Consider the following 22022-nt stretch of genomic DNA (forward strand, 5'->3'; position numbering starts at 1 on the left):
GGACGGCGGCGTGTCGTTGTTATGTCGTCGAGATCGTTTCGTCGTCGTCTTCGTCGGCGGCGGAGGATCTTCGTCAGTTCGACGAACAGCAACCGCACCTCCATCGGTTGCTGCTTTTAGTTTTCCGGATATGGGCTCGCTGACCGGCCCCGGGCTGGGCCAGTGTATGGTCGGCGCTGCGGCGACAGGTAGCGTCCTGGTGACGGCGAACGGGATGGCCGTCGAGGGCTCCACTGAGTAGCGGCGAGGTAATTGGCGATGTCACGTGGGCGCTCTCCAAGCTGTGGACGCGGCGCGTTGACGGCGAAACCTCGCAGTCCCATCTCCCGGTACGGACATCGTCGGTAGACGTGACCCGCTTCTCCGCAGTGGTAGCAGAGCGGGCGGTGGTCAGGAGCACGCCAAATGTCCGTCTTCCTCGCGTAGGTGCGCTGGGCGACGGGTGGTCGTGCTGGCGGCGGCGGACGACGAAATTGCGGCGTTACAGGGCCCTGGCGCGGTCGCTGAGGAGGGCCTTGACGGCGTACGACGGCGGCGTAGGTCATCGCTTCTGGTTGGGGTTGCGGTAATTGAGGTTGCACCTCCGGGACTCCAAGCGACCGCTGAACCTCATCTTTGACGATGTCAGCGATCGAGGCCACTTGAGGCTGCGACGACGGGAAGATCTTCTGAAGCTCCTCTCGTACGACTGCCCTGAAGCCTCGCGCAGGTCTTCGGAGGCCAGTGATTGAACTCCGGCATAGTTTGTAGCGTTGGTGCGGCGGTCGAATTGCCGGTTTCGCATCTCGAGTGTCTTCTCGATGCTAGTGGCCTCGCGAAGAAACTCGTCGACAGTCTTCGGTGGGTTTCGTACCATACCGGCGAAAAGTTCCTCCTTAACACCACGCATTAGTAGCCGGACTTTCTTTTCCTCGGACATTTCCGGGTCGGCGTGGTGGAATAGGCGGCTCATTTCTTCTGTAAAAATCGCGGTGGTCTCATTGGGCAGCTGCACTCGGGTTTCCAGTAGTGCTTGGGCTCGTTCTCGGCGTACGACGCTTGTGAATGTCTTCAGGAAGCCGCTTCGGAACAGCTCCCAGGTAGTCAAGGTGGCTTCTCTGTTCTCGAACCACGTCCTGGCAGCGTCTTCCAATGCGAAGAAGACATGTCGCAGTTTGTCTTCGCTGTTCCAGTTGTTAAAAGCAGCGACCCTCTCGTATGTCTCAAGCCAGCTTTCTGCGTCCTCGAACGTTGAACCGCGGAACGCCGGAGGCTCCCTGGGCTGCTGCAGCACGACGGGGTATGCTGGGGCTGCCATTGGGATGGACTTGGTGGCGATCTTCCTGCACGTCTCAGGTAGGAGTCCGTGCTCTGGGGGCAGTCCTTGCAGCCTGCGGCTAGCTCGCTGGTCTTGGGCGACGTTGGTTTTGTCCTCGGGCTTCGGGCTTGGATCGCGGCTTTGCGGGGGCGTTCGGTACATGAACGCACAAGCACCTCCACCAGATGTCACGTGGTCATGACGTTGAATAACACAGTAGCAGTACTGTGAACTAACTTTTATTGGGCGAACCTGTGCCCACAAAACAGGCTACACTTATAGCGCAACGATAGCGGCGAACACGCTCGGCGATCGTCGAAAATCTGATCAGCGGGTCAAGCGCGTCGGCTTTTATACAGCAATCATCGAATGTTCCAGATTAAACGTTGGGACCCGCATGCCTTCTAAAATGTTCTACACCATTCGTGCCAAGCGATGAAATCAGATAACACAACGTTCGGCGACAACAGACAGCGGATAGAAGCATCGATAACTTTCCAGAAACTTCGGACACATGCAGGCGCGTCCCGCGCTGTGCGATAACATTTGTTAGGCGACAATACTTGTCGCCCTATAAAGACAAGTACACGTGTCAATAATATAGTTATTCGTTCCAGACGTTATATATTTGGGCAGCAGTAGGTCAGTCAGTGGGTCCAATCCAGTCTGTCTCAAGTGTGACGGCAATTTTTCGCACGTCTCGCCGTCGCCATTCCTTGGTTTTCATTTCGCTCCCTGCAGCGCCTCCGAGAATGTATTTCACTGTTCTCGTCACACAACCAAGCACAAACCTGTTCCCCGTGTTATTGCTTGATTGAACGTGTCTACCCCATTCCCACGTGTGGTGTAGCGATCTGAACACAGTCTAGCTATTGCCTGTATTTTCTTCCACCCCCTTTCTTGTTCACTGCCCGCGCTGCATTGAACTAAAGATATTGTGCACCTACAAGTAAAGCAATGCGAGTCGACACAGATCCCCTCCATCTGGGTAAGAGACCGTTTATTATCGAATAAAGTCCCGTCAGGATAAGTGCTAATCGTTCACATGCCTAAAAACTAGCGTACTTGTCTAGTCATTGCTAGCACAAATACGTCTATCTCATATTGAATCCGTACCTGTCACAGGCTAAAATGATTCCACAGCTGTAACCATGAAGCAGAGCAAGTCGACACAGATCACTTCCATGTGGATACGAAACTGCCCTTTGAAATTCGCAAAGGTTCTCTCAAGATAAAACAACGATAGGTAAAAAATTTGCAGAGAACGCATCATGCAGTGAAACTTCAAGCAATTTGAATCTGACATATCTTCTCATTATACGGTGTCATCAGCTCAGTTTCGGGTACAGCACAAAGTCCTTCGGAATCAGCGAGATACACAAAGACTGCAGCATGCCTCGGGCTTATCTTGGCAATCACGAAACAAATGACCGAGTCGATCAATTTTTCAAAAACTGCACTGTGAACACCATGGCTACATTTTTTTTTGCCTTCTAGATTCTGCAAAACTTCAAATGTTTTCTTTTTTAATTCTCACTGCAGGATCCGTAAAAAAATTGAATGAACGTTTCTCACTAGAGCACTCAAAACGCTTGCAGAAGAAACTTCTATATGTGAACGAGGAACCAAGGACCTTATGTGCACATTTAAACGTGCTAATTATGCAAACCACAAACTTGCAGCCCATTACAGTTTGTCTTGAAGTGAGTCCGCAAAAGCCAATTTCTCGGACAACACAGTTATGCGAACCACGGGCAGCGGACAACGTCTTTAAAATTCTCTGGCATTGGAGATGTCCACACTCTTCAGGCGACTGTCTCGTCCAGTGACGTAAAAGAGCCAGCTATAGCATTCTTCTAAGATTCATTTCACTCGGCCGCTTTTCACGTCAAAGGAGGCTTTTTCTTCGCACACGTTGCTTTCGGTAGGTTTCTCAGATTTGCGGACGAATATCGGCGTTCTTTTTTTTTATGCACAGCTTCACTCTCCCGTTTCCGTGCAGAAGTCACGAGTGAGTTGCTCCATCCGTGCACGAGTGACGCTACGAGCCCACTTTAGTGCGCTTTGAGGTGAGCGGCCAGTTGATCCGTATCCGGGAAATACGCTCCACACAAAACGCACGTAAATTTCTTGCACATGTGTCTGTCGAAAGCTGACTTGTTTGCGAAAATGGCTTCGCAGTAATCGCACCAACCCGGCATTCCCTCGGTGTGGCCGCGACGTCCGAGACCTGGGCTGTACGGAAAAGATTCACCACTTATTCGGCAAACGAAAGATTTGACGCCCATAGGGCAGGGTGAAATGGTCAGTAAGAATTCGCTCACATTTAAACGATTTGGCACATTTTTTTTTGGCGGACGTGGGATTTCTCGCATGCGCGCGAGCCTTGATGTGCAGTGACACTCGCCGTCTGCGTGAGCCATTTACCACACGCATTGCATTGTGGGACTTCACGCCAACGTGCGCGCGCTCATGCAGCTGAAGACTCGCTAGTCACGTGAGCGACTTAAAAAGAAATTATGGGGTTTTACGTGCCAAAACCACTTCCTGATTATGAGGCACGCCGTAGTGGGGGACTCCGGACATTTCGACCACCTGGAGTTCTTTAACGTGCACCTAAATCTAAGTACACGGGTGTTTTCGCATTTCGCCCCCATCGAAATGCGGCCGCCGTGGTCGGGATTCGATCCCGCGACCTCGTGCTTAGCAGCCCAACACCATAGCCACTAAGCAACCACGGCGGGTCGTGAGCGACTTAGCACATGCTTTGCATTTGATGAGGTTTATTCGGCCCGTGCACTTTTGCAGCTGTCTTAGAAAATTCGACTCCTTTACCGAGGCTCGATCACATGCGTTGCTAATACAGGCTTTATCGCCAGTGCACTCCGAGGCATGCCTGCGAAAAACATGTCTACTGCAAGTCTAGCCGCAGACACCGAGGAACAATCGCCGTTTTCTTTCCCCTGTTCCGGTAGCATTCTCCGCGTATAGCTCGACAACATGGTTCAACATGGCGCACGGTCTGTTGATACGACAGACAGCGAGACGCTTATTTGTGAATACATAGCTTAGCAAACTAGCTTGCTTAGCCTCAGCGCTAACTTCGTGCACTTGTATTTATCGCCCTATTTAGGTAGGCTCAAGCTTAGCAGAAACTGTAGACTAATGCATTTGGTGGTCTGTGGCGCCTAACTCTGAGATACACAGCCCTGTTTCGAGTCGCAAATTAGAACACTTCGTGTTCTCCTATTACATTAAATAGAACGTGCATCTAAAAGAAGTAGGTTGGTCCAATTATCTGGAATTGACTTACCAAGGAAATTACTCGGTCCATCCATTGAGAATATTCGTGCATCTTCAAATCGAAAACTAAGAATTTCGAGGAACATGTGATAAAATTTTGCCCTCGGAAGACAAGCTTTCGGCATTCAAAACTAATTTTGTACAAGAAAGAGGATGTCTTCACCCTTTATGACGTCTTCTACGCTTACGGCAATAATGGGTTATTGTTGCAATGATTACGTTGTTATAAATGGTTACAAAGCAGTGCACTATTCGCGTTATTTCTGACAAATATAGGTGAACTGTGTCCCCGTCGATCATCACGTGCCATAACTAAATGTCTACATTGCAAATAGGAATAAGAACTTACAGGACATTATTTCCGTGCTGCCTATACGTAACAAGTCGGTTAAGAACTGGCACGCATTTTCCCATTATGCCGATAACGCTGACCGCATTAAGCAACCTATACGCACATAACTTATAGTTTCATGCGCCACGTGCCAAAATATGTTAATTACTACCATGTTTTCACGCACAGTGGATGAAATATGCTGCTGAGGGATGTTTCTTTATCTCTTTCTGCAAATATACATTTCCACGTTCATTCCAATCTGCTATTATGTAAATAGACAACCTGCTTACGTTTCGTCCTTTTCTTTCGGTGGTTGTGACTTGCGTTGCTTCGTAAATTGATGAACATTATCCGCTATTACTTATCCCGGTAAAATGCCATCTATTTGTACACTTATATTTGTTTTCATTGATTATGCGACCGATTATGTTTTATGTTTTAGTTGAACTCACGTGTTGTTACCTTCCGAATATTTTGTGACCCCGCTGGGTTGGTCTAACTAGACCACATTATGTAAGCAATACATCAAAAATAAACACGTTACAAAAAAACTGAATAAATAAACGAGCGATTTCATGTGATGCAAAAGCGATTTTGCAAGGAATCGTGCCGTTCTACATGAAGGCTCCGAAGCTACTGAAAACTATTTATTCCTAACGTTTACCGCTATTTAAATATGGTTGCGGGTTAAATATGGTTAAATATGGTTTGAACGAGTGTAAATCGCAATGAGTATTCTACTACATACTCCGTTCTTCCTTGCTAAATCAGTCGCCGTATAGAAAGAGGCCGCTTAATCTAGCTGGGTAACTTTTCTGTTAACACAGATCTTGCACTCAACTTGCACGAGGACATGCACAGGGGTGTGCCCTTATCACTCAATGTTTGTGTTAATGTTTTTCTTTTTCTTCAAGTGCGCTGCTTCACCGAAGTCTTCAATCACTAACTAGTCCGCCAGTACCTATTAAGAAAGATGTAATTGAACTGCAGTCAAAATACTTCCTCAAGGACAAGTACAATGAATTAAATCTAATTTCTATAATTTAGTAGATTTTAACGGTTCCCAAAGCTAAAGCACTTGACACCGCAGGCACATGTCAATTTTTTGGCACTACTCAATGAGCAGACCTTCTCCAGAACGAAGTATAGATGCAGGATTAATTTATGACGACGAACATCCGAGTTTTCTACTTGTTATTCGCTCATCAGGCTTGCCACCACATTTCGCTGAAATACGTCAAAGCGTTAACTTCACTACTCACATTGAGCCCCGTCCCATATTTTGGGAACGGGATGCAATCCCTATGATTTCAGACATGCTGCATTATGCTTAGTGCCATGTGCGCCAACTTGCTGCTGTCACATGCTCTCCCACTTTGTACATACGGCATATACTGCAAATATATGAATACGCTATTGTAACTACGTGAATATTTTCTTCACTCCTTAATCTTTAGGCCAGCATTCTACACCACATTTTTTTAATTGCCATAGTTATGACATGTCGTAAGTTCGTTAGCTGCTTCTGCTGTATTATGCTGCAATTTGTATTGGTTTAGATGGGCGCCATTCCGATAGTTACAGTGCTTTACATGTTGTACGTTGTTTTTTTTTGTAATATAAAGTCCAGAAATGCATATGCACTCGCACACGTGATTTCCCAATGAATTGCCGCGTTGGCACGTTGCAAAACAATATCGAAAAAAGGCCATAAAAGTAAAAAAAGATGAAGAGAACCAAAACGGTTCTCACTACCTTTAAAAAAATAAACGAAGATTAGGAGAATGCACTATTCACGGCACGTTCAGGACATGCGAGCTAGTTCTTCGCCTGACAACGCAACCGAACGCTTACTGACAGCATCACCTTGGCTTTAAGTCCGACCTCAACTATCACCCTTGTGCGACCACTCGCATGCTTTGTAACGACCGTGGTCTGATGAAACAGCGGCCACAAAAACAGTATAGTTGTGCCATCCATAACAAAAGTGCTAGTTGGAAATCAGCGCTTAATTGTGTCCGTCTCTTCACTCTGTCTTCCGTCCATTATCGCATTGTTATCTACAATCGCTTACCAACTATGCCGGTCACACACTTTGCTTGGGAATTTAAAGCATTCGTAATTATGTCAAGTTTCCTTTCCGACCTCGTGCATATTGTATTTCGTACCTTGTTTCAGTTCTCGCACATACGTTGCGATTGCCATATGTGCCATTTCGAATTCCTCGTTCATTGTCCGTAAATATCGTGAGGTTCCTAAGCGTTCTAGAAAGCCTTTACGCTCGATGTATTCTTTGTCAAAATTAAACAACGTTATTAGGCAAATAAGGTGTTCCCACATAACTTACTTGTAACCAGCTGCCTCACGTTGTTTATATTGTTTAACCCCGCTTGAAAACCTGCGACGAAACGCCTACTTCTTAGTTTTTGACAATTTGTTCGATTGTCTCCTGTCATGCAAAAATGCTTGAGCACACCTGAAGATATCTCTTAAGGAACTCGTCTACCGCAAAATATAGCAATAAAGGCTGCATATTGAGACTAACAGGGCGAGTGTAAAATGTATAAAGCTCGCGCTGTTTGTCTAAATATACCGCACCAACTAGTCCAATCAACTGCACCTTGCAAGGCTGCATGACTTCGATTCTTCTCTCAGACGCATCGTAGCGTAGAATTTCCAAGTCTGAATTTATTGAGACAAGCCAATACTCCAACCTAGACAAGTCGTATTATCCGGAAAAATCTTAAAACAGAAATATTGCCAAGGATAAATTATCGCTATACAAAGCACAGAGACCTGTGTATCGCCCTTTCTGCACAAAGGTTAACACGAATTCCTAGAAATACTAGAGTTGCGATGACGACACACAGGCAAAACAAGGAGCCAATTGTGAAGAATGGCGACGTTTCCCAGACTACCTAAACGTCCTGTATGTATCTACTTGGTGCAGACAGAATGGCTCAACAAGCAAAAAAGAACTGCGTGCTACCTGGAAATAAAAACGAGTTTGTCTGCCACTACGAATGTTTTGTACTTGAAATTATTACACACGGGGTGAATTGGCGGTAGAAGCGAAATTCTATTCTTCAAATAACTATTTCGTTTTCTTTAAGTCATGCCAGAAAGTGAACGTAACTAATGAAAGTAAGCAATTATTTGAAAAAATAACGTAGAATAACTGTAATGACGGCCTTAGTCATCGCTCCGTGCCACTGTTTACGCTTACGAATTTATATTCACTTGTATTTATTTAAATATTTATTGTCCGGCCCTTGACACCAACCAGTGGTCACCAATCCGACCTTCGTACCAGAAAGGTTGAAGACCCCTGCTCTGCTACAAGAAAGCGAAGTTATGAATAATGCTACGAAACGACTAATCTTCATTCGTTGAGTGAAAAACTTCAAAATATTGGTCACTTAACTACACATTTGGTTCATAGAAATAATACATAACACTATGGGACGCCCTATGTGCGGCATGTGTACCTCATTGCCAGCTCAATGTATGCATTTATAATGTTTACCTTCCGCTGAAAACGAGATATCTCCATCTGCTGCACGACCACAAGAACAAACGGAACCCTTCGATCAGCACCACTCCCGTACCGAACGGGAAATCGCCCCTGGAAGAACTACTGCACCACGAGCTGACTTCTTTGGGATTTTTTCAAAGGACTTATTTAAATGAATTTATATGACAGGCCTCACCTCGCATCATCTTCCAAAACAGCTGGCGCTTTCTGCTTGGCAGCCATCCGCTTCCTGGACTTTGACTCATCGGAGCTGCTGGTGCGGCTATTCGTGCACTGGTTGCGTTTACTTCTGTGCAAGCTGGCGAATACAAAATAAAGAAATATGTAGCTTAGAAGTTTACAGCAGAACGTTTTCCACATGGCGATAACCATACTGGTAACTAAACTTTGTGCTACTACTTCCGGCCAGGGACGGCTTCTCGTTCTAAAACATAGTACCTCAAGGCTCTCTGCTATGCATGACACGTTTTTTTAGCGCACTGACTTCCGAGCGAGATCAGCGCTAAACTTATTCTGGTAGTAGCCGAACAACAGTGGGCACTCCAATCCCAGACGCAAATTTGAAAACATTTGAATATGAGCCCCGCTTCTTCCACACTACAGCTACCAACCTTGCTGAGACGTTGTGGCAATACCAGGCTAACCATAGTAGGGTACCCTCGGAAGCTTGAACAACGCCACAGAATCTTGGCCAATGTGTGCTGGTGAATTACGGCTTTCGGAAAAAATTCCTTTACAAGCGCTCGAAAGCTTTATTTACGGGTATCGTTTCGGAGGCAATAGTCACATATGTGCAGCCTTTTTTAAAATAGCATAATTACAGGCAACTGAAACTCGTATTGCAGCTGCTCGTTGGAAATTGGTTTACGATTCTGGATTTCTACCTGACTGAGCAAATGTACGTTTTATTGTTCGTTGCGATTCAGTGTGCACCTAGGTAACCTGCGTATCTACCTTGCTTTTCTTTCGGCGGCTGATGCTTATTTTGCTTCGTACACTGATGCACATGCTCCGCTGCTTCTGTTGCTTACAACGTACGTGATGGCGTAATTGTATTTCTTCTTTTAAATGTCGGTAACGCGACTCATTTACTTTTGTGCTGGGATTCAATTCGGAGTGATGTTACCTTGCAAATTATTTGTAAACGCGCAAGCTTTGCCTTTACCTATACCACAATAAGTACTAAATAAATAAAGACGAGCAAATGAATCACCAGCTAAAATAAATGAAGAAACTGAAGTACCGTGGTTTCTGACAGCCTGTGCGTTGTAGGTGAGAGCCCACCTGCTCTCGGTGACCTTGAGAACTCGTTTGGTCGTTCCGTATATATATCGGTCCCTGTATGGCACATTGCTATGGCGGAGCCAGAGGCCTGTAGTGAGCCTGACACGGACCCTGCGCTAGCATAGTCCTGTGATGCACTCGAGGCTAACACACCTACAGTAAGTTGCGATTCTGAAACCACTTCTGTAACATCGAGTGAGTGGAGAGAATTTGTTGCCGAAGAGAGGAAGGTTGCAAAGTTTAGCTGGCTAGGAATCACTAGAAGTGGCCGTGGATCAAGCAGTCGAATATCCACACACAAGGACGACTGCAGCTCTGATGGACAAACCGAAAGAGATGCGAGTATCATCCCTGCAGGGAAACGCCGATGCGGAGAGAATCGAGACGAGAATGACGGCCCGGTTGGCCCTCCGGACCCTCTCAGACGTGAGGAAGAACACCCGGCCTGTTTTACGGTAAATTACTAGCAGCAACATAATCATTTGCGAAAGAGATAGCAAAGAAACGTTATCTAAAAATGAAAGTGCGTGGACGGACTTCCTGTTACTGGTTTGCTACGGGTCTGGAAATACTGATTGGATTCGATGGAGAGCAGCCGTACACACTGGACGGACGAGAGAAGCCCTATACAGACATGCTAATTGGAATGTAACACGCACAGAACGTTATACGACATTTTACCAGACGAAGATGGCGTCGCTACTGGCAGAGTACTGGGACAATTGCGTACTACACAACGAGGGAACGGATCACATCAATTCGCGAACATGGTGGTACTACTGAAAGGCGGGCAATGCCAGATGTCATTAAGAGCCGAGAGGGGATTTAAATTGCCGAGGAAACGAATGACAGCATCCAAAATAGCAGCTGGCGCCGCAGTCACATAGTCCACCTGTGTCCTTGGAACGGAAACTTCTGCCGCTGTAAGCCCAGTGGAGGAGTCCCCGTCAAAGGACGTGTTAGACCAAGTCGGAGATGGGGAGCCTTCAGTGAGCAACAGTTCATCAACCTCATCCTATATCTCACCGCACGTCCTGGTGTCTCGTGCACCTTTGAGATTGCCGGCACCCTCGTCAGCATCACACATGTTAATCATGTTAATTTATTGTGTATTAGTAATCGCAGTAGCTGTTGCATTCTTCTATTGCAGCTCAATGTATACCTTAATCCGTACGCAACCTGTGAAGGCTGGCAACTTGCACAACCAGCAGATCCTTCGACTCATTGCGGTGACCGGACTAACAATGGACAATCGCCTACTGATGGCCATGATAACAACATGGAGTACATCATGAGAAGCCAACTTGTTTTTTATAGGTGTGTGTGTTTCTCCGCCAAAATCCACTTGCTTCACCTTACAATGGTTAATGGCGCTTTAAGTACTTATTCAGCCAAAGATGCAAAGTATGCGGAGGCAGTCCGGAAATGGGAAATAGAATTGCAGTATTGGAGCTTTGAGGACTTTGTACATCATTACAAAAATGTACAACCTAATCATGTGTTCGTACCCATGACTCAGTACCTCTTTGTGCCGGAAAGTGTCGTCAGGCAAGAAACCATTCTTGAACTCGAAACTAATGGTTGGGTAAAAGTGTTTGTAAATATTTGTAAAGTCTTTCCATAAGCGCTTGAGAGGAAGCTTCCTAAAAAAACTGAATCTATGTAATATGCCAAGCAGCGGAACCAAACAGTGGAATAAACTATGTTTAACTGCACAGCAAGCTTTTATTTAAACACTGGTCAAACGGGAAACTTCAATAAACATACTGAATTTCCATGTCAGGACTGCGACAACCGTTCTGTGGAATGAGCCCAGTATTGAGCCCTCCAGTTGTGAAACCGTCGAGATGACACTCGGGAGCGGTAAGTTGTCGGCCAAGAAAAAGTACGAAGACTACGTAGACATTAATCGCACCCCGGACATCATGCTTACCAACGCAAAGGTACTCCCGCCAAGCTCCAGTCTGGACTGACAGATTTTTTTTTTACACATGACAGCGGCTTAACATATGGAACAGTGATGTGGCAGAACCACACCTCCTTGCATGAAAAGAGCTCGCCTTGAAATACATTCAATAAAAAAATGTCTTTATTCTTCCGAATCACGTGGTTGTCTGTCTGGAGTCGACGGTCAGGCAGCTCGTTTTGCACCCTTGTGGTTGCCTCCTTTCGTCAGTTTTCCCGCATTCGTTTTTCAGCAGCCGCAGTCGTCTATAAGCATGAGCTCCGGCAGGACGCTCTTCGAAGGCGCGCCGATACGTGGCAGTGTCTGCGTAGCCGTATCCGTGGACTACTTCATCCTTGGCTGTCGGGTGTCCTTCATTTTTTTCAATACATTCGACCTGAAGATCCACTTCCCATCCACAAGATTGGTGACGGAGGAACCAAGTCCGAATGAAGATCTACGGTCATGCGCGCTATCGCCTCGAGCTCGGCCACTTGCTTGCGCTTTGCTTGGCGGGCGTCCATCTCTATCGGATCTTCCGGTGGCTGGCCGCGTCTCCTAATCGAGTGTAAACCCATTTAAATGTTCCAGTACACACTCATTCGAAGCGCATGTCACTCTCTCTGCAATATCAATCGCACTAGAAGAAAGGCGCTGCTTAAGCTGCCTAGGCAACTTCCCAGTAAAACACATGTTTTGTACTCTCAGCTGCGGAAGTTAGATGCTACCCTCAAGTGAGCTAGTCATTTCTATTATCAGGGGGCAATGAAGAACTAGAGTGACGAAGAATACTACAAGACGGCTAACACATGAAAGAAAAGCTTCAGAACATTGGTTGCAGGACAAGCAATGTGTTAGCGGAATAGTTCGTTGGCAGTGCTCACCCCGCGTCGCCTTCCGAAACGGACGACGTGTCCTGTGTGGCCACCTTACTTGTCCTGCGCTTTGATCCGTTGTCCTCACTGCTGGTGGTGGCGCAGCTGCTGCTGCGGTTGGTGAAAGCAAAACATATTTAGGGTTAGGTGTGTGCGGGCTTCACGGATAGAGGAAAGGTTACCAGTTACGCCGTCTGTGAAAAAAAAACAGCAGCAGTGCAACACAGGACAGAGCGCTGTCCTATGCTCTTTACTCGCGCCTCCTGTGTTGCGCTGTTCCTGTTTTTGTTCGAAAGATGAAACAACCAGCTCCATTGAAAACACTGAAAATAACTTCGTCTCCATGTGAGATAAACACCCGCATGAGAGAATCAAGCTCATTGTTGCCGTTTCCCGCCACCTTGGCTAGTTTGTTTAGCGCGACCTATTCAGGTCACATTTGTGCAACGCACACGTGATGGGCTGTGGGCAATGTTCCCGTGGTGCGCACGCTGGGAGAGGCGCGGTTCGATTCGCAGCTATTCGGGAATGCAGTTGGGTGTGGTTTTTATGCCTTAAGCCTCTTAAACTTCGTAAAGTAGCGACACCCTCCTCCTCCGCCTTCCCTCCTCCTCGTTTCTCCTCTCCTTTACGCTCCCTCCTCGACCGTGGCGCCGCCTACACTGCTCGAGCGTAGCAACGGCGCCAACATGCGCTTCACGAAACTTCACGAAGGGGCTTTATTTATGCCCGCTAAAGAACCTGAAGAAAAGGGCTGCACGACAACGGTACTGACTGCGAATAGCGGTGGGGCAGCAACGGGGAATAAATTCGAAACACTAAACTGTTTAAAAGAAATGGCGTCAACTAAGTAAACCTGTGCCAAAGCACTTGGAAAAAACGACGTGTGGTTAATGTAAATGTGGGGTTCACGTGCCGATGCCCGCGATGAGGCAACAGAGTGGTCAGTCGGGCTAGTCGATTGATTTGCAGCCCAGAAACAGCGCGCGATAGAAACAAGACAAGGCGCTTACTCGCAAGTGAAAGATTTATTGAAAGAAAGCGCAAATAAATATGCACAAAAAATGGGGTGATCGCGCATGCGCAGTGAAACAGGGGTGACAAAAGGCCAATAGTAAACCCTGAAAAAAAACTGAGTGGTTATCCGGGCTTTCTGGCTCTAGTTGGTGGACTTGCTTTTCCTGGTGACTCTGGGTCAGCGCATTCAGATGCCTTCAGCGAAACGCTACCGTCAATTTTCGTCCCTAAAGAAAGTCGGCGTTTCAGCTAGCTGAAGCGATGATGGTATCGGTACGAGGCGTTCTTCGGCTGGCTACCTCAACGACTTCTAAATAAAGGGAATTACAAACACGCTGAGCAATCGTTTCCACGCCGCGAAGCAGAACTGAAGTTTCTAAAGTCACGCGAGCGTCTCAATCCGAAATTGCAAACAAAACACCCCATAACTGAGACGCTGCCTACGCTGAAGACAATCGGGTGGCAAGAAATGACAGCACATCATGTGTCGTGTGCGGTGTCCTTGCTCAGACGGCGGCTTAAGTCAACGTAAATGTAAAGGCGAGTGGCTGCTTACCTCACGTTGTTTTCCGCGGCGACAGATCCCCTGGCAAAGCCAGAGTCGCTTGTACTGGGTGCCTCGATGCTTGAGCTGCTTGATGGTGCAGATGCGCCACCGTTCGTTTCTTCACCGGTAATCTGCGGTTGCCTGAAGGAAACGCTAAGCTGATTTGCTCGCAACAATGCAACGGTACTAAATCGGCAGCGTGGGGAATGCAGCTTGTTGTGAACGCGACTTATTGAAAGGATGAAAGTTTTCTCGTCGGGGACACGCGAGTGCCAGTTTTATTGTCAGCTAACAAACTGCGAGATCATAGCGGGTGCCATCTAGTCCTGCGCTAAAAAGGCGCGAAATAGGACAGGTGAGCCGGTTAACGTGGCTTATTGCCTGACCGTAAATTGTTTCAAACGTAAAATGTGTGCATGTCTTGCAAGTTAACTTTTCCTTGCAAATAGTTCTTGGCCTTGCTGACCGCGGCAGTCGTCATTCCGAATACACGCGCACATTCACATAATGTATCAATGTCTCAAATGTAGCCTGGACTATGCTACATCCTATAAGAATAGTGGTCATGTAGCGTGTTAGTATTTAGTTGACTTGTATAAGAAAGAAAATTCGAGGGCACTTAAGGACTGGCTATGACAAATGGTATTGACGAAACACCGGTCATTAAGGAGCCGCATGATGGTGCATCTAGTAAAGACCCTGCTAACAAAATTAGAGCTTATCAGTGCCCTCTCGATGTGCGTAAATATTCATTTTTTTTCTCCTAAAATGATTACCGATGGGAATGACCTCTCCAATGAAGTGATTGCAGCGGCTCGTACTTAAAATGCTATTGAGAGTCATATTCTTCGAAGGTTCTTCTATTCATTGGTGAACATACACAACAGTGAGCACCGTTTTTCTGTTTTCGTTGCCCTAGTAATTATTGACTACCTCTATTGCGAATTTGCTTTTACTGATGTATTCCTTCGATATTGAGCATTTTTCCGTTGTGACCCCCTGTATTTTAACCCCCCCCCTTACAATAACGCCGTACAGGCGACGTAGGCATATCGCATAAGTTGCAAATGCATAAGCATTAACTTCTAATCGAACGCTGCCAAGCGGTCGTGCGAGTTATGAACTCCTCGCGGGCAGGCGAGAGCGTTGGGACGTTTTTCCAGCGCCTCCTAGGTAGCGCAAGGCCGGTGCACTTCGATCCGTGACGTCATGCTGCCTTGCACAACTGCCACAGAACCTAATGGGGACGCTCCTTGCAGGCTTCGGCCACTTTGACTTCACCGCCTTTGTCACGCCGGGCTTGGCAATGGAAATTTCGGTCCAAGTAGCATGACGTCATAAAACGGAGTGGACGGGCTTGCTGTTTAGAGGAGGCGCTGGTTAAGTCCAGTGGGTAAGACACTGCTTCCAAGCGTGGGGTTGTTGCAAAACTCACTGTAACCAACGTTCTTCCTTTCGAATTACTTGCGTTTTCTTTTCATGCATTGATTTTTTAATAGCGATTAACGAGGCGAAGTTACAACCCAGGCAAGAGTTTGCGCTGACAAAGAACGCGCGGATAACGCAGGCACCCGAAAGCGAAGGTGACGTGGCGCCGTGACGGTGACGTCACGCAACACCTGGCGAGTGGTGTACACTTTCACCCGACCTGCTCTCTCGAGGCGTGCACGTGACGTGACGTCGCAGCCAATGGGAAGTTGAGGCGCCGTCTCGCGGCTGCAGACGCCGGTTTTTGAGCCGAATGGGCCATTTGACGCTGTCGCATCAAGAACCGCTCCCTTCTTAAAAAATGCAGGTAGTAAAATGAGAGCACTTTTCAATACCTGCTGAAGCTAGAAAACATAACCTTGGTAGCGCAGTTACTAATTTCACTCAAGTCTAATTATCAACAATATAATGGGGGCATTGCCATGTAAGTGCACGGTATTGTAAATCACAAGAAGGTAAAATAATACATGCGAAAAAAAAGGAGAACCACGTCCTTTGACTAAATATTAAGCATCAATTATTGGTATACGTTATGTTTAGCAGAGACATTACAGCACCACGACTCCGGATAACGACGTTCTACAATTAACCCCAAGCAACGTCTTTTTTTTTTGTCGCAACGTACTCTAACAATAATTTCAAGAGTATATACATGCCTAGTGTGAGGGAGCACTTGATGCAAAGGTGAGCACCCATGTATTAGGTTAAGGAATCAGTTTTGTAGCCGAATTTCTATAGCTTAGTGCGAGCATATATGTGCGCTACGACGGCGCACCTAACTTTGAGACCAACATAACAAACAATGCTATACAGTTGACCTAAATCTTGCGCAAGACTGTCGCAGTCAGCATGATATACCACGGCCTGACGATAGAGTAGTGGCCGAGTAGATACTTCGTATAAGCCACTAAAACGCCTTTGTGGCTAGTAAAGGCAACACTTACTAGCTGCTGGCTAGTACCTTACTACTAAGAATGTAATAAAATGCATAGTAATCTGGTAAACACATGCATTTATTAATTACGGACTTCATTTTTTAAGAACACGTTTGCCGGTTTCCGGCTCTTCTCTGGGAGGGTTACACAGTGAAACAACGCTCGGTAACCGAATATTCTCAGTGCAAAAATACACATGCCTCAAGAGCATAGTATGGTAAAGACGCTCGCGCGTTCCCTTTCACTAAGATGGCGACTGTACACGTGTCGCAACGTAAACATGCTACTCCGTAATTTAGAACCAAATGCTGTGTCTCTCGGACTTGAGCGAATGGAAATCGTTGGGAAGTTCGAAGTACTCACCTAGTGTCGCCTTTGAAGATGTCTTCATCTTCGCCTGCACCGTCGAGGTCGCCGCGGTCGCAGCTGCTGGACACCGCGAACTGTGTACCGTGGGCTTCCATCTCGGCCCGTGTCTGGAAAGACGATATTTGTGCTAAACGAGTAGTGAACTAAACGCTCGCCGCAGCGTGATGGCAATGGACTGTGCGCAGGCAGTCAGTTCAACGAAGCGCGCAACAGCGACTGCTAATACAAGCTACAGCCGAGGCTTGCTGCTTTATGAGAAGGTCGAGTGGAATCTGCCTCGTCTCGCTAGCAAAGAGAGCACCAATGAGAGGGCGCCAAGGAAGCATGCGCATCGTTTGCCGAGCATCGAAGTCTGGAAATCATTTCAGTTCACCAGAGCCATCCACGTGTTAGGAGGGCTGGCCCGTTGTTCGCCAAGTGGCGATGAATTGTTAGCGCGTCACGCTGATACTTATGTGACAGCGTTTGCGAGTGAATCGGTCCTTTCGTCCCAGACGAGCTCGAACCTATTTCCGACGGTTCGCGTTCCACTGGCGAGAGGGAGAGAGCGCACGCCGCGTGAGACGGCACTTTTTCGAGCATACCCTTTCCTGTGGACGATGAAGCGATGCGCCCTTGTCACATTCGAGTAAGCGCGGCAATTTTAGACCAAGTCCTCGTAGCAGCGTCTCATCTCTTCGAGAATGACAGCCTATAGAGTTACGGAAAATTCCTTAAATGTATATTTCAGCAGAAACTGCAATTAGGGACAATGCTAACGGTTATAGTGTTGCACCCGAAGCCACCTGGGTAGGTGGGCGTGATAAGAACGGCCGTGTTTACCACATTACGTGTTATCGAACTGCTTTTATACTTTTTCGATACCAATTAGCCTGTTACTTTATTTGTTGTTGCAAGTGCACAGCGGAAGCAAATCCGCGTAAGGCCGCATTTCATCATTCGGTCTTCAAACCGACTATGGCGGCATCCTCCCTTCTTTCCGTGACGGTGTGGCAGTCGATGTCGAGCGCTAATCATTGCCTCGTCCGGATGCCTGCTGCTTGGCCAGCCGCGTCCCTGCACCATTTCCCAAAAATTGACGTCATTGCGTTCAGAGAGAGAGAGCAAAGGATAAATGAAACGCAGGGAGGTTAACCAGGACTGAGCCCGGTTGTCTATCCTACACTGGGGAAAAAGAAACGGGGACGGAAAGATTAAAAGAAGAGAAAGTGCACTAGGGATATCATTTGGTCACCCAGTCCTGATCATAGACGCTGACTCAATCCGGTAGCTTTCATTGCGTTCAAATTTTTCTTAGTGTCGCCTATATATGTTGAGTTGAAGATTATCATTTCCTTTGTTGGAGAGGCTTGTGCTGCCCGTCGCCTTCTTGTCGGTCGGCTCTGAAGCTGCTGCATGACGAGTTTGCAAATCTCCGCACCGCAGTCAGTATAAAGTAGTCGTTATGACTTCTCCTTGCGGCTATCATGACTGATGGCAGTAAATTGCTGCATAAGAGAGCCCCTCAACCCGAAAGCATCGGCCAGTTGGTTGTTCCCATTCAGGGGGGAACAGCGCTAAGAAAACGGCGGCATTGGAACGGCTGCCGGACTGAACGCGAAGTAGTAACTGGAAAACAAGTAACGGAAGAGCAGATAATGACAAAACTTCAGGAGAAATGTGTCAGTGCGTCATCTGTTTCGTAATCTGACAAGGAAATGTCATACTTGTCTGCAAACCTGTGACCAGCTAGCGCACTGCCCGCGCACTTGCACCTTTGTGGGACCGCCCCGTGGCAGTTTTTTTTTATGTTTTCATGTTCGTATGCCTTTGACGAAGCGTCCCAGTGCATGCAAATGTTTTTTCGTTGCAAAAAAATAATAATTCGTCAATTAGCCTGAAGTATCGTTTTTGATGTGCCTTTGTTCACCTTCACCTTTCCCGAGGGCTCATGACGGCTCCTCCCTCTAACGGGGTTTCGGAGTCGCTCCTGAGGACCTGACTAAAGTTCATCGCCACCCGCCGTGGTTCCTCAGTGGTTGTGGTGTTAGGCTGCTGAGCACGAGGTCGCGGGATCGAATCCCGGCCACGGCGGCCGCATTTCGATGGGGGCGAAATGCGAAAACACCCGTGTACTTAGATTTAGGTGCACGTTAAAGAACCCGAGGTGATCAAAATTTCCGGAGTCCCCCACTACGGCGTGCCTCATAATCAGAAAGTGGTTTTGGCACGTAAAACCCCATATATTATTAAAGTTCATCGCCGGCCTGCCTGCCTTCTGGCGGGCAGGCAGAACAGGCTGAGCACTCAGCCGCTTTTGTTCCCGACTTCCTCACTTTTCTTGCCTAGGGACAGAAACCCATTCTGGGGGATTAGCCAAGAATGTCCACATACCCAGTGACCGTATAGTTTGTATAATCGACAAGGCAGTAGCTGCCAGCGCGCACAAAGGTGAGGAGAAGAGGCGAAGGAAGCTTCGCATTTAAAAGAAATAAGGAGCTGTAGACGGGGAACTAAAAAACTTCTTACGCTGCCCCAGGTAAGAGAAGCGGATGAGTTGAGGAGAAACGAGGAAGGTGGCGTTGTAGACCTACCTTAGTAGCGTGTTCCTTCACCACAAGCACTTGTAAGCAAGATTAGACGATTTAGGCTTTCGGAAAAAAGGTTTTCACTGATCTATTTTGATTGTTATCTTGCTCTTGCAAAAAAGAAAAAAGAAAGAAACGCCAGACCGCGCTTGCAACACCGTGCTTTGTGACCATTTAGTACAAGCTTACGGCATATTTTGTCTCGTGAATGAGCATTTTTTTTCAGCTTACGAGAACCGCTTCGACACCTCCTTCGCGGCACCGCCGAAACACCACTGAAGAATGATGTGCTTCGCAACGAATCATTGCATTATTACTCCAGCAACGCAAGACGAAAAGAAAGAAAAATACATAAAACGACTAGCGAGCAAGAGCTGCTGAGCGACTTCCGGTTGGCTCGACCGCAGGACACACGACAAAAACAAGAATAAACCGAAAAATCTGTCGCGTGGACTGACGTACATTTGATTACTCCGGCAAGCTAATTCACAGTATATGCCAAACAGAAAGAAAATGATGTCTATACAGACCGATAACATAATCGCATTCATAAATGTGAGCTCACTGGTGCCAGTAATTAAAAACCAAGTATATTTTTTTTAGCCCACAAGCACCTGTAGGCTTCTTTAATTTATGCTTCCTTAGGAGTTTGCCGAGCTCCAGTTCCGAGACAGATCCGAGTTCCTTCGCAGCATGTCCCTACAAGCTAGAAAATGTGAGCACATGGTTGTGCCGTTCGCGTACACTCGACGTAGCCACGATGCCCAGCCCAATTATGTGCACTGCAGAATGAATACATTTCCCAGTTATTTTTCTCTCGTGCGGGGTGCGATTCACCGAAATAATATCAAGTTTCTCTTTCGTGCAGATCTAAAGGATGTCCCTCTTTCTGCTACATCGCAGTGCCTCGTTCGATATGGCCGGACCATTCGCACAGCAGCTGCCCCATGTGCTCGCGAAGCGTCGCAAGTAACGAAGGAAATAAAAATTAAATTGAATTACTGGGTTTAACGTGCCAAAACCACTTTTTGATTATGAGGCATGCCGTAGAGGAGGGCTCCGGAAATTTTGACCACCTGGGGTTCTTTAATGTGCACCTAAATCTACGTACACGGGTATTTTCGCATTTCGCTCCCATAAAGTGCGGCCGTGATTCGTTCCCGCGACCTCGTGCTCAGCAGCCAAACACCATAGCCACTGAACAACCACGAAGGGTTGACGTAACGAAGGGGTGTGAGCGCACTTTCCACGCTGGCCGATATCGCACGCCTGAGAAGACTCGTGCTATGCCAACAGTCATTCGCACCGACTCTGTCTGCTCAGCCGCCCTTACGGCACAGGGAAGTTATGCTGTCCAACTCGCACAAGGAGAACCGGCGACCAGAGATGCCCCTGACCACCGCACCCTGGACTGAGGGCTTCTCCCACAGAGAAATTCCAAGTTTCGAACGCCTCCGAAGATCGCGCCGCGCTTGAAGAGAATGCAATATACCTACTTCCATCGAGCTGCAATGCGTGCTCTGTACAAGAGAGAGAGACAGAAGAAAGGGGAAAGGCAGGGAGGTTAACCAGATGGGAAGATCCGGTTTGCTACCCTGCACTGGGGAGAGAGGGGAGGGGGAGGTAAAGTGATAGCAAAGTAGAGACAAAGAAAGAAAGTAGCATAGACGTACAATACGAGTGCACTATAAAAGCACAGAAGCTAGTCGTTAATGTTGCCGCATTCCGCAGTTAGGATAGTGCGATAATCAGGCAACGTAACCTGCGTAAATGTGGTTATAATTTCCTTCTTACAAAGGACAGAGCGTTTGACAATGCAGAAAAATGTTGCACGTACCTCTAAATGACAACCCCATTTCAGTAATCGCGTAACAATCATTTTATTTGTCTTACCATGGTTTCAATTGTCGGGTGTCGACATCTGGAGAGCAATTCTGAAGAAGTCGATAGTTCTTCCCCGCTCAGTTCTGAATCGGCTGAACGAGGGCGCCGATTCGTTTACTGCCCCTTGATGCACTGCCATACACGTTCCATCACTGAAATAAAAGCCTGTCTGTCTCAAGTTATGTCCGATATTTTCACTTGTCTCACCATCCCCTTTCCTTGTTTTCGTTTCGCTTTTGTGCTTTCGATAATGTGTTATGCTATTCACTTAGCGAGTGAAGACTCATTAGACGTGTTCATTGCACTTTAGAATGGTTGAGAACGGTCGAGATATCGCGCACTTGACAAACACGTTTCGCGACGTAGGATAATATTTAACTGACTATTCGGCGAAGACGGTAGCCGTCTTGTTTTTTTCTTTTCTTTATGTACGAGTGGTAACACCAACGTAATGATTAGCGCATCCAAGCACAATGTTGTTGCCCGGCTTATTACTTCATCTAACGTGTTCACCCCATTCCAGTATGGGATGTAGCAGGCAGAACAAAGTACAGCTATCCTCACTGCAACTTTCCCTTGTCACATCGGACTAAAAAAAAAAGATTGCATATCTTCAAGTAGAGCAGTGCAAGCCGACACAGA

General features: G+C 47.1%; 1 protein-coding gene across 5 annotated transcripts; it reads right to left on the reverse strand.

The window, feature by feature from the left end:
- Nucleotides 1-2276: 2276 nt before the first annotated feature.
- Nucleotides 2277-17393, reverse strand: LOC139050033 (uncharacterized). 5 transcript variants are annotated; one of them, XM_070526171.1, is made up of 5 exons: nucleotides 16924-17393; nucleotides 14147-14290; nucleotides 12583-12681; nucleotides 8645-8767; nucleotides 2277-3527 (listed from the first exon to the last, which is right to left on the reverse strand). In XM_070526171.1, exons 1-5 carry the CDS (start codon nucleotides 17022-17024, stop codon nucleotides 3278-3280), a joined length of 717 nt encoding a protein of 238 aa, XP_070382272.1. In that variant the 5' UTR covers nucleotides 17025-17393; the 3' UTR covers nucleotides 2277-3277. The 5 variants fall into 5 exon arrangements, with proteins under 5 accessions (XP_070382272.1, XP_070382271.1, XP_070382274.1 ...); XM_070526170.1 differs by having other exon boundaries at nucleotides 12583-12684; nucleotides 16924-17379; XM_070526173.1 differs by having other exon boundaries at nucleotides 2277-3532; nucleotides 12583-12684; nucleotides 16924-17364.
- Between the last annotated feature and the right edge of the window lie 4629 nt (nucleotides 17394-22022).

This window comes from Dermacentor albipictus, chromosome 9, assembly GCF_038994185.2.
Source record: "Dermacentor albipictus isolate Rhodes 1998 colony chromosome 9, USDA_Dalb.pri_finalv2, whole genome shotgun sequence".
In the NCBI taxonomy this organism is placed as follows: Eukaryota; Metazoa; Arthropoda; class Arachnida; order Ixodida; family Ixodidae; genus Dermacentor; species Dermacentor albipictus.

Coding starts and splice junctions, on each gene's coding strand:
- LOC139050033 (XM_070526170.1), bottom strand. CDS start 17,024: ATGGAAGCCCACGGTACACAGTTCGCGGTGTCCAGCAGCTGCGACCGC. Junction 14,291..16,923: donor ATCTTCAAAGGCGACACTAG/GTGAGTACTTCG, acceptor AAATCAGCTTAG/CGTTTCCTTCAGGCAACCGC. Junction 12,685..14,146: donor GCCGCGGAAAACAACGTGAG/GTAAGCAGCCAC, acceptor CACCAACCGCAG/CAGCAGCTGCGCCACCACCA.